Source organism: Xiphias gladius, chromosome 22, assembly GCF_016859285.1.
Source record: "Xiphias gladius isolate SHS-SW01 ecotype Sanya breed wild chromosome 22, ASM1685928v1, whole genome shotgun sequence".
In the NCBI taxonomy this organism is placed as follows: Eukaryota; Metazoa; Chordata; class Actinopteri; order Istiophoriformes; family Xiphiidae; genus Xiphias; species Xiphias gladius.
This window is the reverse complement of record NC_053421.1, coordinates 921600-940035: the sequence shown is the minus strand read 5'-3', so window position 1 is coordinate 940035 and position 18436 is coordinate 921600. Positions and strand designations below refer to the sequence as shown.

Sequence of the window (18436 nt, the reverse complement as noted above, 5' to 3'; positions counted from 1 at the left end):
CTTGTCATCAGCTTCACGAGTTATCATTTCTCCAGTCAGTTTGTTCAGTAGACAGAGGCTTGTTGCTAGGTTTCAAGTCCATCTTCAGCTTCTAGATGAAAATAAGAAGTAGATCGGGTGCTATTTAAAAAGTTTAAAACTGCCTGTACTTAGGGAGCTCAAGGTCACATGTCTACCTGGTTGCAATGCATCACATGACCTCCAAACACACTGGCACTAAATACTTCTTTAAATGTTTTTTTGTGTGTTTTATATTTCAGTATGTGCTGGATACACGACAAACTTTGTGAAGAGAAGTAAAGGGAGGGTCACTGGTGGGCATGACCTTTTCTTCTCCCCAAACCTACCGACCTCTGAATCCTGCTTGCTTGGTCTCTCCTGCTGCATTTCTGTAGTTGTTTTTTTGTTGTTGTTTTTTGTTAATTGTGGGGCAGACCAAAATTTCATGGGAGCCCATCAACTCCAGCTTCAGTTGGAACCACTCCCTTGTCATCTAATTGCCAACGCCTTAGATATCCGTTTCCTCTGTCGGCTGCTGTACCAGACTAAACCCCTAGACCTCCACATGTCAAGTAACCATTCTGAAACCATTGGTTTTCATATAATTTCCTCCCTTCAGCTCCCTCTCACTCTTGGTTACCCCTGGCTTATTAAACATAACCCTCATACAGACTGATACTCATTTTGATATGCAGTAATTCGTGCAATTCATCATGTCTCCTGTCTGCCTCTCCCAAAGTCTCCTCAAGTCTGTTGATTCTTCCCCAGAGTTTCCTGATCTCTCCAGAGCTCTCTCCGTTTATCTGGAACTTAGATTTTGGTATTGTCCACATAAAGGTGGAAGTTTTGCATTCTCAAAAGATGTCATAGAGGTAACATGTAGATTGAAAATATAATTAGGCCAAGCACCAAACCCCACAAAACATCTTTATACTAGAAGACCTGTTCACACCTCAACCAACGTTAAAAGTCAAATCTTTGATGTAGGACTTAAACCAATCGAGACTTGTACTACTGACAACTACCCACTCCTCAAGGCGGGTTAGCAAAATTGTGCGGTCAACAGAGTCAAGCGCCGCACTTGAGATCTAAAAGAACTAAAATAGATGGGTGCCCAGGATCTGCTGTTAAAAGGACATTGTTTACAATTTTATGAGTCTCATCACAGTTCTCAGGACTATTGTGAGACTGAAACCAGACTGAAAATGTACAAACACAGCATTCTTATTCATAAAATCTAAAACCTGATTTGCGGCCACAAGGAATTTAACTAAAAAGGGAAGTTTGGAAATTGGTCTAAAATGATTAAACTCATTGGGCTCGGGCCCCAGTTTTTTAATAAAGGCTAGACTATGGTATTTTTAAAATAGGATGGTACACTACCTGATAAAAGAGAGAAATTAAGAATATGCACAATAAACAGTTAACAAAAAATTTCAAAAATTTCAATAATTAACTGGAAAAAAGTACATTGTCCAAGGGACAGGAGCAAGGTTTTATTTTGTAAAAAGTTTCAAACAGAGAAGCAATAGAAATGGCATTATTACCTATGCACACTTGGATTTGGGCAGTTTATCTCATTCTTCCTGACAGATCCTCTGAAGCTCCATTAGATTAGATGGGAAGAATCTGTGTACTGCCATATTCAGTTCTCTCCACAGATCTTCTATGGGGTTTAAGTTTTGGCTTTTGCTAGGCCACTCAAGGACAGTCAGAGACTTGTCCCAAAGCCACTCCAGCATTGTCTTGGCTGTATGCTTCGGGTCATTTTCATTCTGAAAGATGAACCATCACACCAGTCTATGGTTCTGTGAGCTACTGAGAACGTTTTCTTCAAGGACCTTTCTGTATCTCTCAATTCTGACCAGTCGTCCTCTCCCTGCTGCTGAGAAGCCGCCCCATAGCATTATGCTGCCACCACCATGCTTCACCATCGCTATGGTATTAGCCAAGTGATTAGCAGTGCCTAGTCTTACCAGACATAGTGTTTGGAGTTCGGCCCAAAGAGTTCAGTTTTTGTCTAATCAGACCAGAGATCCGTTGTTCTCATGCTCTCAGAGTCCTCTAAATGTCATTTGACAAACTCCAAGCAGGCTGTCATATGCCTTTTACTCAACAAATCTACAAGTCCTGTGACTTTGGAATAGGAAGACCACTGTTCACACCCTGTCTGCTACAACACTTAATGTTGGTTTCACTTGAACATGGTCACTATCTTTCACCACCCTTAACCACACTGTAAAAATAAAGAAGTTGAGAAAACTCAAATAAATAAGGCAACCAGCTGCAAAGTCAGCTAGTTCTGTAAAACTCAGTTTACTTTGTTATATCAACTTTCTACTGAAAGCAAACAGACTTAAGAAAATGAAATAGAGCTAACAGCTTATAGTTACGTCAGGTGTTTAGATATAATTTCTTGTTTTTTTCACTAAGTTTAAATTTTGATTCCCCGTTGCACCACTCTGCCTGATCATCACAGCTTTTATTATAGTACTAACAGTTACATTCAAACATTGTTCCATCGGTTGTGGTGTGAAGTCTGTGGCTGAAAGTGTTACACAGAAAAAATTGAAGAGACCTTCATAGTTTCCATTTTGATCCATTAGACCATGTGACTCATTTGAGACACATGTATAAAAAGACGATGCAGTGACAGTGAATAAATAATAAAAGGATTATTTACTTTCCATATTTTCCTGATCAGTTTTAGTTGTTAACCATTACTCCTTTATATTTTTTCTGTGCAGTAACTTTTAACTCAGCTAATGAGATATCTTTCTGCCTCCACAGCAACTGTGGAACTAAAAAAATTTTGTGTGAATGCCAAATCTGCCTCTCTGCTAGGAACAGATTGTAATCAAAGCAAAAAGGGGAAAACTCTAACCCTTGCAGTCAGCCAATCACACAATTCTTCATGTCTCACACATACACACAGAGGAACAGACATACCTCAGTCAAAACTGTATTTGGTCAAATCTGCATTTTACTGATACTTCTCAGATGTCCTGATTGTTGAGTAGAAATCTGTAATCTTAGGTCAAACACCATGATAACCATCAGAGGCAAAGTTTCACAGTTCACACAGTTTTTACAGTTTTTAAAAGTCAGAGAAATTAAAGAGTGATACAGTAGTAGAACTGAATCTTTGAATGCGTTTACATATCATTTCAAAACATTTGCCTTATTTTGAAGTTAAAGACTCCATCAAACCCATTAACTGTTTTTAAGTGTTCAGATATGGAAATGGTCACAATAAGTTTAGAATGACACTTTCCTTTTTTACTATTTGCAATAGTGATTTATTTATTTTTTATTTATTTAATTATAACGGGTTTAACTATTAACTTATATATCTTCATTTATCTGAAGATCAAACTTCAATCATTAACACAACTGTAACAAAATTATGACCTTTTTTTTTCTCTCATTTGTTTTTTTATTTTCAAATAAGGCTCTACTCAGTGGTCTTGTCTTCCAAAATTGATTTGTATTCTTAAAGGATCCGTCTGGTCTTATTATATTTCTCTCAATAATTCCCATAACCAAAAAATAATAATTTGGATCATTATGAGGACATAAGTCTTCTGTTAATATTTGATGGGGTCCAGTGAGATGTTGTTTAGGTAATTCAAGATATATTTTTATGTGCACTGATTTTATATTTATATAGACATATAATTATTTCTATATTGAACAATTGTATACTAAATTGTTTTGTATTTTTGAGTATATTTATAAACAATTTTCTATTTACTCTATTTAGTTTTCCAATTATTCGTGTCTCAATATTGTGCATCAGTGGCTGTGACCAAATGACAAGGGATTTTTATTGATGGAGATGTGGGAATCTCACCTAATGAGCCCCTTCCCAGGTTCTCTAATTGTTGATTGCTTAGTCCCTAGGATTGGCTGACTTCTTTGTGGGTGCATAGTTGTATATAGAGACTGGTCGTCATTTGCAGTGTGCAATGCCTGATGAATGTCGCTTGACCAAAACACAACGATTAAATAAACTCACTTTAAGTGTTGACAGTATGCAAAAGTTTATTTTTTTGCTTTGCATTTTTGCTTTTTCTCCTACACACCTGTTGGTTTACAGGTGTGCAAAGACTATCCCTTCTTTAACCCTGACCTATGGTCATGAGCTTTGGGTAGTGACTGAAAGAAAGAGATTTCAGGAATTAGTATCTGAAATGAGTTTCCTCCGTAAAATGGGTTCACCCTTAGAGTGTTAGTTAAGAAGCTCAGACATCCAGAGGAAACTCAGAGTAGAGCCGCTGCTCCTTTGCATTGAAGTTGAGATGGTTTGGGCATTTAATCAGGATCCTCCTAGATGCTTTCCTTTGGAGGTTTTCTGGGTATGTCCAACTTGGAGGAGACCCTGGGGCAAACCCAGAACGTGTTGAAGAGATTATGTATCTCATCTGGTTTGGGAACAACCTACAATACCCCAGGAGGAGCTGGTAAACATTTCTGGGGAGACGGATGTCTGGACTAACTTTCTTAGCCTGTTGCCACCGCAACCTGACCCCAGATAAGCAGGAATGGAATGGAACCATTTGCTTACTAGGGTCGTGGTGCTTCTCTTACTCTGTTAAATCTTTTGTTTCAACATCTTGAGATCCCAGGGGCTCAAGTCAGACTTTTATTGATCAAATTTAATTAGCTTTAATTGTTATTCAGCCACATCCCCTAACAGAGACACTATCTTTTTTAAATCTTTTTAATCTCGTATCTTTATATAATCTTTATATTTTATACAAATGACTGCCAGTCTATACGAAAATTGCCACATTATAAAATTTGCAGATGATACAGTGATTGTCAGTCTTTTTCAGAAGGAGGAGCAGCATTATGGTGCTATAGTTAAAGCCTTTGTACCATGGTACCAACAGTCATTCCTTAATTCTCAATGCTAACAAAACAAAAGACACAATTGTTGATTTCAGGAAATTTCCCCCCTTGTTCAACATTTACTGTCATTCAGACTCTGGAATTACTCTGGTAAATAATTACACGTATCTAGGGCAGTTATTCACTGCAAATGGCTTTTGAATCTATTGTTCTTCTTCCCTTTGTTCCCTTTCCCTGCTTCATGTGTCATTCAGTGCATTTACATCCACATAAGCTTTGTTACAGTAATTAGAGAATGCATTTACATGTACTGTAGTAACCTGGTTACTGTTCATGCTGCTTATACATGCAGGAGGTCAATAATCAGCTTTCTCTCCTGCCTCTGACCTTATTTTGGGAGCGTGGCTTGCTTATTTTAACTGTAGCGGTAATATAAGACGCTGTATCAGTCTCTGTTTAATTTTTTTCTAATTTCTGTGTATGTATTTGTTCGAACAGGCTGACGGTGCAATGAGAGGACAGGCAGACAGAGCAGAGTTTTCCCTCACAACAGACGTGTGAATCAGTCAAATTTTCAGCATACAAACTGACTTATTTAGACTTGTAGAGGCTACTTTATGTTAGTTTCAGTTTCAGTCAGACTTTGGATATTGTTGAACAACAAAGATGCATCGCTCTGTATCTGTCCTTTCATCCAGCCACTCAACTGTTACTTTCCCAGTCTGTTGTCTTTTGTTATGAACCTGCATACGGCATATAAAAAAGGAGATTAGAAACCTGGATAATACTGGTAATAAAAGCAACAGATAGTAGTCAAGGCAATTTTAAAATATAAAAACTCTAGAGGAATATAAAAGGAAATATCAAATAAAGGTTGAATTAATTAAATATAAGATCATAAAAATAAGTTTTGAGCTGTTTCTTGAAAATATCAGCAGAGGTTAATATGTGGTGGGAGTATGTTCCAAATCTTCAGTGCTTAGCTACATAAAAGCTGCTTCACAGTACTTATTGCAGTTTATTTGTGGCGCATTTAGCAAGCCAGCATTAAGCGACCTAAGCAAATGGTTTGGAACTCCATCAGCAACCTGAAAGATATGAAGGTGCTTTTTGGCTTCAAAAACAAGTAAAAGAATTTTCATATATATCCTCAACGTTACAGGTAGCCAGTGCAATGAGACCAATACTGGTATAATATATTCTCTTTTCCTAGTTTTGTTTAAAAGTCTCGCTGCTGAATTTTGAACACGCTGCAGCCATTTAGTCTTTTGTTTTGTTTTGTTTTGTTTTTTTGTAAACCATATATATGCGTATAGAGCGCATTATATTAATCTAAGCGTGAAAATACAAAGCCATGGGTCAGATTCTAACCATTTTCTAAAAAAAGTTAGGGTCTGACTCTTGCGATGTTCCTTAAAAGATAAAAAGCTATCTTTGTAATGTTGCTGATATGACATCAAAAATCAGTTTAGAGTCAAGGATAACACCCAGGTTTTTTTACGTCCGGTTTTATCTGCAGAGCCAGATTTCCAAGACTGCTTGAAATTTCAATCTCTGTGCATCTGTACCAATTATAAAAACTTCTGTTTTTGTTTTCATATAATTGTGGAAAAGAATGTTCAGCTTTGTGGGAGAAGTTTTACATTGTCCCACCTCAAAGTAAAGTGCTGACCTGAAGGCTCCCTCCCTCCCTCTGAGAGGAAGCATATGGGTCTTGTGCTGCTATGTGTTACACTTTGCTTTCCCTTCCATCAGCAAGAAAAGTTGTACCTTGAACTTCAAAGAGTTATGTGTCATTGAGATGCTGGGGGTCTGGTTCCCATGACATTACAGAGTTTCTATCTGTGGCCGTTTTATATCTTTATGAAAGCAAGTCCATTTCAGATGGGACTGCATTAAAGCATACCATACAATTTAATGTATAACTTGAAAAATGTGAAAAGTAACCTTTAATAACTAAAACTACGATAAAATGTAATACAGTTTGTGCAAAGACAGACTAAACAATAAATGTGAAAAATAAACATTCCTGTTTTAATGCATAATGGATCTGTAATGAACTATATACTATAGTTCATGTTTTGTCAAACTGTATCCTCCTCTACCTCAAAAATACAGCGGGGGGGTTGGGGGGGGGGTGCTGCTACCATAAGATAGGTGACAAAGCACAGGTGTGCACTTCTCACAGTAGAATAGTACCTGTCTTCTGGATTTTACCAAGCAAGCCTTTCTCTCACCTCTGAGTTTGTAGAAATCCCCAGTAGTGGACTGAAAAGTAAACATGAAGGGGAACTCATCGCTGGAGACCACCATCGCCCCAAGGAGAGGCAGAGATCCTCGGGGAGGTCGTTGGCTTTTACTAAGTACATTTAGATAATATTGGAGCTGACCAACCTCGGGGTCTAGTACAAAATATCTGCAGGAGAGAGAAGTGAGAGAAAAAAATAAGGAGAAAACTGAGAAAAGGAACATGAAGAGAGGGCCAAAACTAACATAGATACACAATAAATGGATATTTTATTGGCACTTTGCACAAAATTAAAATATTAGGTTCCACCTTAAAACAGTACAAATCCTTCCATGCCTGAAGGTAGTCACTTCACTTGATGCCAAAAAGACAGGGAGCTTGAAAGGTTTGAATTTGGACTGAAGCTCACACAGTGGATTGGGATTCTATATCCAATAGAGGCTGTTGTTAGAAATAGTAATGTGTCTTAAAATTTGCATTTCAAGCATGGGAGTAGACATTATTATTCACCATTTTGAATAAGCCACTGGCCACAACAATTTGTAGTATACAAAATCACATATAAAAGACATATAAAAGAAATAATAACAGGTGGGTAGGGACGGACATCGTCAAGGTTTTATTGATACTAATCTTATCGATACTCTTTTTTTTAATTACAGTCAAAAAAGAACTGATATACGCTGAATATATTATTTAAAAAATAAATCCCGAGCAGCATTTTAATTTATTTATATTTTTTATATAACAAAATATTGTTTCTAAAGGAGTAAAAGTGATGTTTACAACAGTAAGGTCATTACATAAACTCAGTAATATCTCCCTAGAAACAAATCTAAAATTTTAATTCTAAATAAAATTTAATTTTGAAAATAATGAAGAACACTGAAACAGTCACTATCACTTATTCATCCTGTTTTCTGTTGTCCTCCTTCTTACTGCTAATGGGGATTTGCTGCCTGACAAGGAGGGGCTGATATGTCTCAGCCAGTAAGTCGACAGGAATTTGCCAGATGTTAGCATGTTAGCATGCTATGTTAGCATTTAGCTCAAAGCACAGCTGTGCCTTCGTGCAGCTGTACAGAGCTGCTAGCATGGCTGAAGACTCTTGGGGCCAGGTTTACTACGAAAATAGCAGAGGTTTTCCATGAATTTGTATATATTCAAGTACAGTACCTCTTTTTCAGAAGTTAATTTAGCTGCTTGACCTGTTGCACTACTACACAACATCTTGCATTTAAGTAACGTTATATTACATTTATAGAAAGGTAAAATGATGTTAAGGCAATATCAGATTGTATGGGCGTAACATTAACATTACTTCCAGCTGACTCTCTTTTGTGTTTTTGGTAGCATTGGATGTAGGGTACTACTACTACCCAATCCAAAACTGACTGTTGTAAATTGTGTTACCTACCTAAGTTCACCCTTCTATTATATATGCAATCTTCCCTGTAATGCATTTGCAATGACAAGGGAGACCTTGCAAAAACTTGCACAAATGACACAAACTGTGACTTCAGCCACGCTCTAGTCTAGGGCTTGCTCACTGATAGTCAACCAAGCATTAGTCGATAAGAAGAGTCCTAGTTGACCAAGTTTTAAATTGGTTGGTTGGTTGCAGGAAAAAAAAAATCAAACTCCACAGGAAGTGGCGACACTCAGTCACTCAGCCAGCCACAGAGAGACATCATCTGTCCCTGGTCCATGGTCCTTGGTATTTCAAAGGCTTATCATTATGGTTTTGTATTTCTATGTAATGTAGCACAGCATTAACAATGTCACTTATAACATTCTTTCTCAGCCACAGTACTCAAACCATGTTCTAATGCCCCCCAAAAATATATATTTAAATAATTTAATGAATATCATAATATCAGCAATGACTAGTCAACTAGTGGCTTGAACTAACAACTACTAGTCAACTAGAAAAATCTTTGGTTGGGGGCAGCCCTATTCCAGTCACAGTGTAACTTTTTGACAAATACACAGCATGTGTTTAGGACAGAATACATCACATCTACTCCTGAAAAAGTGGTTTGGGTGAAAGCAATGTTCCAATCCTGTTTCACCTATGACCACAGCCAGCATCACTGATTGGTGTGGGCGGGTGTGGTCGGGTGTGCTCCTTTGAATCTGCAACCACACCTAACAGTGATGTCACAGTGTCCTGGAGTACATTCATACATCACTGTAACCAGTTGAGCAAGGTGAAGGTTCAACCAGTGGAGATTAGCAAAAACAAGATTTTCAGGGGGTGTTAAATGGCAATGCATTTTGTTGTTTAGTTTGGAGGATAGAGAGAATGTAAACCCTCGACTACCATAACTGGCTTCCACTCATGCTATAATCACTGCATGTGTTTTTATGTTTAAGCTGTTTTTGTGTTTGCAGTTACCCTTTTTGTTGTTTGATTAAAAAACTCAAAAGAACTAAAAATACCAGATTCAGACAGAGTGCAGTCATTTTCAACTCCACCTTTTTCTCTTTTTCTATATGATGAGAGAAAGCACATTAAACAAAACTTAAGAATTCTCCTATTAATCTTTAAATTCAGAGACACAGTGAGGGAGTGAGCACATCACAGTAAAATCCTCTGCAGTTTGGTGACTCGAAACATCATAAGGTGCAGGACTTCATGCATTGAGACTCATTGTTGAGCTCTGGTTGTAATATTTTAACGACCTTGTGAACCTCCTGCTCATTCTGTCATCTCTATTTTTTCTCTTACTTTAAGGCACACATAAACAACCGCTGTTCGTGTGATATTGCAAGGTCACCATTCTTCATTTGTGATAAGAAAGGAAAAATCTTTTTCCATCTCACACTGGAGCCCATATGCAAGCTACTGAGGCTTGAGTGATTTTACCCTGGAGTCTTTAATACGGGAGCAGTATCTCTAAGCACAGTTGAGGACGAATGATGGGGGGGGACCAAAGGAAGGATGGATAAAGAGAGACAGAGAAAGAAGAAAGAGACAGTGCTGCAGGGATAGAGAAAAGAAGCTCAACGGTTTAATGGAAGACAAGCAAACCCACCAATGAGAAAAGACCACTAAATAATTTAAATCTGTTTTCACACAGCAATTTGTTCCTTCTACTCCACTGCTGTCATGTGACTGGGTCCCAGCTGTCTTCTGCAGCAGGGAACATGGCAGAGGATAATGCGTCAGAAAAATAAAATGTGACTTACTAACATCACTGACACTAGCGCAGGAAAGTCACTCTTAAAGTCCTCAAAATAAAATGACAAAATACGTTGATGGTCCATGCGCTCAAGAACAGCACATAGCAGATTTTTCTGCAAGCACAGCTGGTTGGAAGTGGCAATAAAACTCTTCACCCTGAACCTGATCAGGTTTTTGGACCATCCCAACTGTTTCTTTTCAAAGTGAAGGAGATGTGGTTCCACCTTAAGCTTCTGCCTGATGACTGAGCTCCACACCCTTGTACAACACCGGCCAACAGAACTAAATCGTGCAAACTTAGGGTCACTACACAGGCCCCTAGAGATTCTGTCCATGTAGATCACAAACAGAATAGGTGAGATAAGAGTTAAAAATAGAAACAAATATACATGCAAGATATACTGTACAGCTGATACATAGAAATATACAGTAAATAGACAAGAGCAGAAACTATAGTGATGGATATAGTAATGGAGTTTGTATAGAAAGAGAATTAATAACCATTAGAGAACAGAAAGCACAGAAGTGGAAACTAGACAAATAACTATGGTATAAATAGACAATGATAACATCTAAATAAAAAGAAGCAGATTCCTATTGAAGTCATATGGAGAAAACAGAACTGAAACAGAAATAAAGATAAAGGGAGTGGAATGAAGCAGAGATGAGAATAACAGTAGAGGAAAAAATAGTGATGTAATGTTGATGAACTTTGTGGATTGTGCTCTAAATCCAACTGAGCACAACCCACTGCCTGATTAGCCTTCAGAATACAATAACTCAGCAAGTGAGCCAGCCTTCAGATTGATGAGGGGAGCCCCATGTTTGTAACTCACAGCAGGCAACACAACCTCAGTTCCACTGCATGACTGATGGTAACAGGCAAGCACACAAGGTGTAAAAGCATCACTCCCCGTTGTCATGATGCATTAATCCTGTAGTCAAACAACCATGGACCTAAATTTAACAAAACTGTCCTCACTGAGTGCTGCTCAATGAGCAGGACTGACAAAAAATCCAAGACTGTTTGCAGGTGTTGGCTGGGTCTGACCAACTGTTTAAACCACTTCACCAGGGAGTGGCTCTGGCCGTAAAGTACCCTAGAATGGAAATAGTTTGGCCCTTCTGAAAAATCTCTGCAGGAAAGACGGTATAACCCGTAGACAATAGGAACACGGGCTGAGGTGACTTTACTCCGGTTTGCAGCAAGTGCAAAAGAGAGCTGCCACCTCCCCAGGGCAAGATACTTCGATTTTAAATAATATAGGTACAGAAGGGAGAAACCAAAGCCTCTCAATTTGGAAATTTCTTTGCTCCAGGGAGAATAATTCAATTGAGGTTTTAAGTGCAAAAATCAAACACTTCAATTTACCACTATGGTCAATCAACAGGGATTCAAAATATAAATTATATGTCAGAGCTTCTTACATAGAATATGTAAAAAAGCAATAATCACAGTGCAGCACATCAAAGGATATTCAGTGATATACAGGACTGATTAACTGTCAAGATAAGTTTCAATACTAAACTGAACAGGAATTAAACAACAACTAATTTGATTAACCATTTAATAAAATACAGTCTACAACCTAGTCTAAGAACGATACGTCACAGAGAACTAACTATCCATGGTCACTAGGTGGCAGTGTGGTCACACAGCAAACAATGCATGAAATTTTATGTTTCATAACTTGGCCATTTTACAGACATGGAAGTTGGACTAATTTTCATATAAACATTTTCAGAGTAATTTGAGCTGGATCACTGAATAGTTGGACAACTACTTCATTTTAATTAGAAAGAGAGAGAGCTGATCATTATGTGTTTTAGTTCTGATGAGTTTCTTTTTATGAAATATATTTCATTTTGTTGAGTGTAGCCTTTGTCTCTGTTCCATGAGCACTTTATCTGGTCTTGTCCTTTTCGTGAGATTCATAGCCAGGATCCCCCAAAAGGTCATAAAGTAAGTTCATGTCCTATTGTTAATTTTATTATCAGACAAAACATCGGCCTCTTCGAGAAGGAGAATGGTGGTTCCTTGTCTGGCCAATGTTAATTCTGACACTTTTATTGAGAGGTGGGAAGTATGCAGGGGAATAAGATACAGTATATCAGATTTTACCTAAACACACAATACTTGTCAGTAGGATCAATTATTTGTGGTTTTGGGTCACTTTTAAAATAAGTTAACACAAGCATGCACTACAAGATTTCTTAATCTTAACAATAAAGAGGTTGGATTAATTTTTTTTTTAATTAATTAATGTTTTTGTAAAAGTAACCAGAGTTGCATGAAATAAGGTGAGTTGATTTTTACACAGGCATTGCTGGCTTCATCTGTCTGTTAAAGTGATGTTTTTAGTCATTCAGACAGAGGTGACTTTTTATATTAATGTTAATTTTACAGCTTGTTTTTCAGTCATGAAAGCACATTAATGGAAGGACAATGCTCATACTAAAGCAAAAGAGAGAGAGAGAGAAGAGAGGGAGTATAGTGGTGAGTTAAAAATGCCATGAGAGTAAAGAAGAAGGCTGTATCACTGATGGATTTTAAAATGTTTTTTTTTACAATTGAATCTTTAATTAATGCCTGTTTTACCATATCTGACATTGCCCAAGCACGGTATGACAGGACGTTAAATTATGACTCTCCTTTAATTCCTGTTAGTTTACATTCTCTATTTAAAGAGTTCTTCTGGATATTCATTTCTTCATCTATGCAGCTGACATGAGCAAACATCAAGAATATACAGACAGACCGTTAGTGGCTGTACAAAGATTTTTATCCTCCTTTAGGGAAATACAGTGGCACGCAAGTATTTCAACCCATTAGAATTACCTGGTTTTCTGTAGTATAGTATAGACAAACATAATGTACGTATGCTAATAACACAAAAACAATTATAACAGTTCATGTTTTTATTGAACACACCCATTAAACATTTCCAGCGCTGTTGAAAAAAGTAAGTGAACCCTTCGATTTAATTACAGTTTGAACCACCTTTGGCAGTAATAACTTCTAACAAGCTTTTCCAGTAACTGTGGATCAGACCTACAAGGAACCTGCAGGAATTTGGACCATTCTCAGCTCAGCCGTATACTTAGGATGTCTGGTGTGAACAGCTCTCTTGAGGCCACTCCGCACCATCTCTATTGGGTTAAGGTCCGGGCTTTGACTGGGCCACTCCAAAAGGCAGAATATTTTTGTTTGAAGTAATTTCTCTAGTAGTGTTTTGGGTCATTGTCCTGCTGCATCACCCAACTTCTGAGCTTCAGCTGGCTGACTGCCACCCTGACATTATCCTTTAAGATACCTTGATAAACTTGGGAAATAATTTCCCCCTCAATGATGGTGAGCTGTCCTGCCCTAGATCTTGATGCTTATATATCCCAATATCACAAATTCACCTCAAGGGACTTTACGATCTGTACATACGACACCCTCTGTGCTTGGACCCTCGAATTGGATAAGGAAAAAAACCCTTTAATGGTGGAAAATAGATGGAAGTAACTTAAGGAAGTGAAACTTAGGAGGGATCCCTCTTCCAGGATGGACAGACAGCAATAGATGGCATGTGTACAGAATAGAGCACATAGTGAATTTACATTAATGGGCAATCATGATGACAAAATTATAGATACACTGCAAACAGATATGAAGAAAATGCAACTTCCAGGTGCCCCCAAACAGATAGGAGCTGAGCCACACAACCTCCTTTCCACCACCAACCAAGCACATCATTCACACATCTAGGAGAGGGAAACAAACACAGAGGGACAGACACACAAAAAAAAGAGGGTTAGAGAGATGTAGTTGTTTTCAGAAAGTTTACAGTTTACTTGTCAGCAGGACAATATGGACTCTACTGTACGTAGTAGGTTGAACAGTTTAATTGAGACTGAGATCAACCCACCGAAGGGAGAATGGTAACAGGTACCAGGCCGGAAGTAAGCAAAGAATAAGCCACTGAAACGAAAATTAAGGCATAAAGATTTGTTTTATGTTTGGATTTAAAGGCCTCAACACAGTCAGACAGTCTCATAGTCAGCAGAAAGTTAGTTCCAGAGAAAGGGGACACAATAAGAGGCCCTCCAGTCTCCTGACTTCTTTTTAACTCTGGGGTCAGACAGGAACCCTGTATTCTGAAAGTGAAGAGCAAGGGATGGAATATGAGGTTTTAGGAGATCAGACAGGTGTGGAGGGGCCTGCTCATTTAAGATTTTGTACATCATTAGAGGCACCTTAAAGTCTGACCGGACATGGATAGAAAGCCAATGAAGGGAAGCTAAACTTTGTGTAACAGGGTCAAATTTTCTGGATTTAGTTCATATTCCAGCTGCAGCATTCTGAACCATTTAAAGACTTTTAGTACCAGCACAAGACAGGCCAGAAAACAAAACATTACAATAATCCACTCTGGATGACACAAAGGTATGGATTAGGGTCTCAGAAAAGACTGAATTTTAGCTGTTAAATTTCACAATGATCAAATGTAACACCAAAATTCTTGGCTGTCATAATTTGAGATATACAGTTGTCAAGAGTTACGGCTATTTGTTCAAACCGGTGTCTGTGTCGGTCCGGGCCAATGACCAGCATCTTGGTTTCATCTGAATTTAAAAGCAGGGAATTTTGTGACATCCAGCTTTTCACAGCAGATGAGCAGGCCTCTAATTTGATCATTTAAGAAGGGTCATCCACCTTTACAGACACATAAAGACGTATCATCAACGTAACAGTGGAAATTAATTCCATGACTAAATATCATTTTATAATCAGGAAACTTGAAATTGTTGTTTTTTGCAAACTACAGGGCTGATCAGCAGCAGGGGGTCACAAATTCAAAGATCTTCCACCAGGAGGAATCCCCAATGAGTCTGTATGGTCTCCAAACTACATTTTGTCACAAAAACACATTTGAGAGTATTAATACTGTCTTTGTTGTATACACAAAGTCAAAGTCAGGCCAATACAATAGCAAGTTGGAAACAAAGTACAAACAGTACAAATCACAGACGGGGCTCAGATCAATAAAAATATGAGGAAACAAAATGAGCCAACATGGATAACAATGTTCCTAAAGCTAGTGATCGATTGTGCCTGGGTTATCAGGGAATTATTTACCTGCTCAAATATTATTCCATGTAAGCAATAATTATAATAAATCAAATGATAAACGATCATTAGGATATTTTTTTTATTAATCAATGATATGAATGTTACACCACAGTACAACATACTAGTAGAGTTGTAGAATATATTACACTATTAATTACGAGACCAAGCAAAGTTTGCATAAAAAAGAAAAAGCACTGGAACTGAGGAGGGGTTAGATTTTAAGCCCCACAAAGGGCAGGATAAGTAGAAAGGTATAAATATAAATGCTTTCACATTCAGATTCAGTAGTTCCCAGGACCTGCTGGAGCTTGTATCAAACTCGTTGTATGATTTTGACTATATGCAGTAAATCCAATGCAATTAATCCGATACATCAGACCAAGTGATTTCAGTTGATTATTTATAAGACTGAATTTCAGTTGAATCAATTGTTAAGCTTCGTAGAGAAGAGGCCCTAGCCTATCTTGCCCTGGTGAGGGTTTCCACATCCCACCGCAGTTCCCTGTTTCTCTTTACCAGCACCCTAATATTAGTCCCTTTGTCGGACGCTCTGGCCCCAGGTAAACAGTAAACAATGACCGGCGATTGTGGTGACATTGTGAATGATGGAATCCCCCATTACTAGCGTGCGTTGTTTAGTTAATGAAGTAGCATTAGCTGTGGATAACTATAGGCTAAGATGGTAAGCTAGGGTAGGAGCTAAGCTAACAGAGCAGCAGCAGGCTACCTCTTAACACTAAAATAAAAAGTAGCAAGTCTAAAATGATATGAATTTAGCACACAGTGGGGAGCAGAAGATAAGTTACACGAGTAGAGACTACAGAGTTAAGATAATTAAACAGAAACAAGTAGGAGAAGGAGCAGAGACCAGTTATCAATCTCATGGAAAGACATGATGTGTGTCACAGAAAGAAGCATCACCAGTAAACGGTCCACAAAACATTCTCCCAGTAGCGTTGTGGAGTGATGAGCTGACTTTGTAACACTTTCCAGCTTTATACAAATCAACAATTCATGAGCATAAGTCTTCTGAGATCTTTTAAGCGAGGCAGGGTTTACATCAGGAGGAGCTTCTTGTGAATAGCAAACTCAAAATGTTTGAGTGTTTTTTATAAGTCAGCCTCCCACTAAGGCACAACTCCAATCTGGTTTAATTTATTGGGCTTAAGGTTTGCTAACTCCTGCCTCCAGTTAGCGTTATTGTTTGTTGTTTTGTTCAGTCAGATGTGGCCTGTTCCCTTGTTATTTCATGACAAACTGAGCAGATAAAAGGTCTGGATTTGAAAAAAGCCATCAACATGTAATTGAAGTTTAGACTTAAGAAAATATCCCCTTAAATGCCTGGAATTACAGCCATTTTTATACATAGTCTCTCATTTTCAGAGGCTCAAAGTAAACAACTGACTGGCAATCAGTTTCATAGCCACGTGTGGCCTGTTCCCTCAGTATTTCATGACAAATTAAGCAGATTAAAGGTCTGGAGTTGTTTCCAAGTGTTGAATTTGCATTTGGTGACTGTTCATGGGAGCTCTCAATATGCAGTGCAAAGAGGTATTGATCCAAGAAAAAAAGAAAAGAGTATGGAGAAGGAAAGGAACAGCTCATGATCCAAAGCATATCACATCATCTGGAGGAGGCAGTGTTATGGCATGTATGGTTGCCAATGGAACTGGGTCACTGATGTTTATTGATGATGTGACTGCTGATAGAAGTAGCAGAATAATTTCTGAAGTGCGAGTAAGCCTCTCAAAAAGAGGGACTATGTATAAAAATGGCTGTAATTCCTAATTCCTTTTTTAAACCCCTTGAATTAATTCTGAAAGCCTACACTTCAATCACATTTCAATGGCTACATATACATTCCAAAGGGCTCACTTACTTTTTCTTGCCACTGTACTTTTTAAAGACTGATCTGACGTCAAAAGAATCTCCTCAACAACTTGAAATGAATTCTTTCATAGAAGTTTATTAGACTATTTTTGTGCATAAGAGGTGAAGATTAAGATAATAAATGTATTTTTATTTTATTTTTACAAGGGGGAACAAGATCCACATTTAATCTCTCTTAATAAATTTAGTCTTGTGCCACTTAAGTCTTTACATTAATCTGTCAGTATTCAGTTCAGACATGTATTTTAAGAAATGTTGCAGGTCACTAAGAGAGATGAGCCCAAAGAGAATTATCACCAATTTTGCAGTTCCCATCATCCCTACAGAGGGGAAGGGGGGGGCCACAGCTCATTTTTGACCAAGGGTCCCCTAGTGTATTGTGTTCACTTACCAGCAATGTTAAAATTGGCACGTAGTTTTACTCTTAGTGTCTTCACGAAAATATATATTTGATTTAGTTGAATTTTAGTAATTAGAGTTTTGTTGACTGTTTTGTTGATTTTGAGGCTACAGCTGTCACCATCTTTGTTATGTACAGTTACCATGGTTACATGTATTATTCTTGTCTATTGTAGTTTAGTAGAAAAGGCACTACGTGGGTCTTCATTCACCTGTTTTTATGTACATTTTCAAATTTCACATAAAAAACCTGGAAATGCTTGAAATTTGAACAACTCTAAATGGGAAAAAAATGGATTATAGATGAATTGAGTCCATAAATCAGTTTTTTCCAAGAACCGGTAAAATCAGATAACATTATTGAATATTAGATGCTTATTATTAATGGTAATGCAACAGGTCAAGCAGCTAAATCCACTTAATGCAGTATTATATCATGCAGGGTCATATGTAAATTTCACCAGGACCTTTTCAGTGTCCATATTGGAAAGGCCATGTGAGGCTTTGGCAAGATACCCATTTTAGCTCAAGTTTTAAAAATGTGGGGGTTGTGTGGACAGAGCGAAAGGAAGATTTTGATTCTCTAAGTGTATGGTGGGGTGTGGGATAGTGCCAAGTCAGACATGTTCGTCAATTGCATACAGCAATTAAAGGGATGGAGAGAAGCGTACAGGAAGTAGAGGAACAATTTACTGAGCACAACAGTGCAGAGAAAAATCTGGCACAAATCAGAGAGAGA

At 37.9% G+C, this 18436-nt stretch overlaps 1 protein-coding gene across 1 annotated transcript in view; it reads right to left on the bottom strand.

The window, feature by feature from the left end:
- Positions 1-18436, bottom strand: part of LOC120783927 (oxysterol-binding protein-related protein 10-like) — a 149275-nt gene that overhangs the window by 123894 nt on the left and 6945 nt on the right. The window contains exon 3 of the mRNA XM_040117334.1: positions 7092-7270. Coding sequence (XP_039973268.1) covers positions 7092-7270 — 179 coding nt within the window. The remainder of the gene's footprint in view (positions 1-7091; positions 7271-18436) is intronic.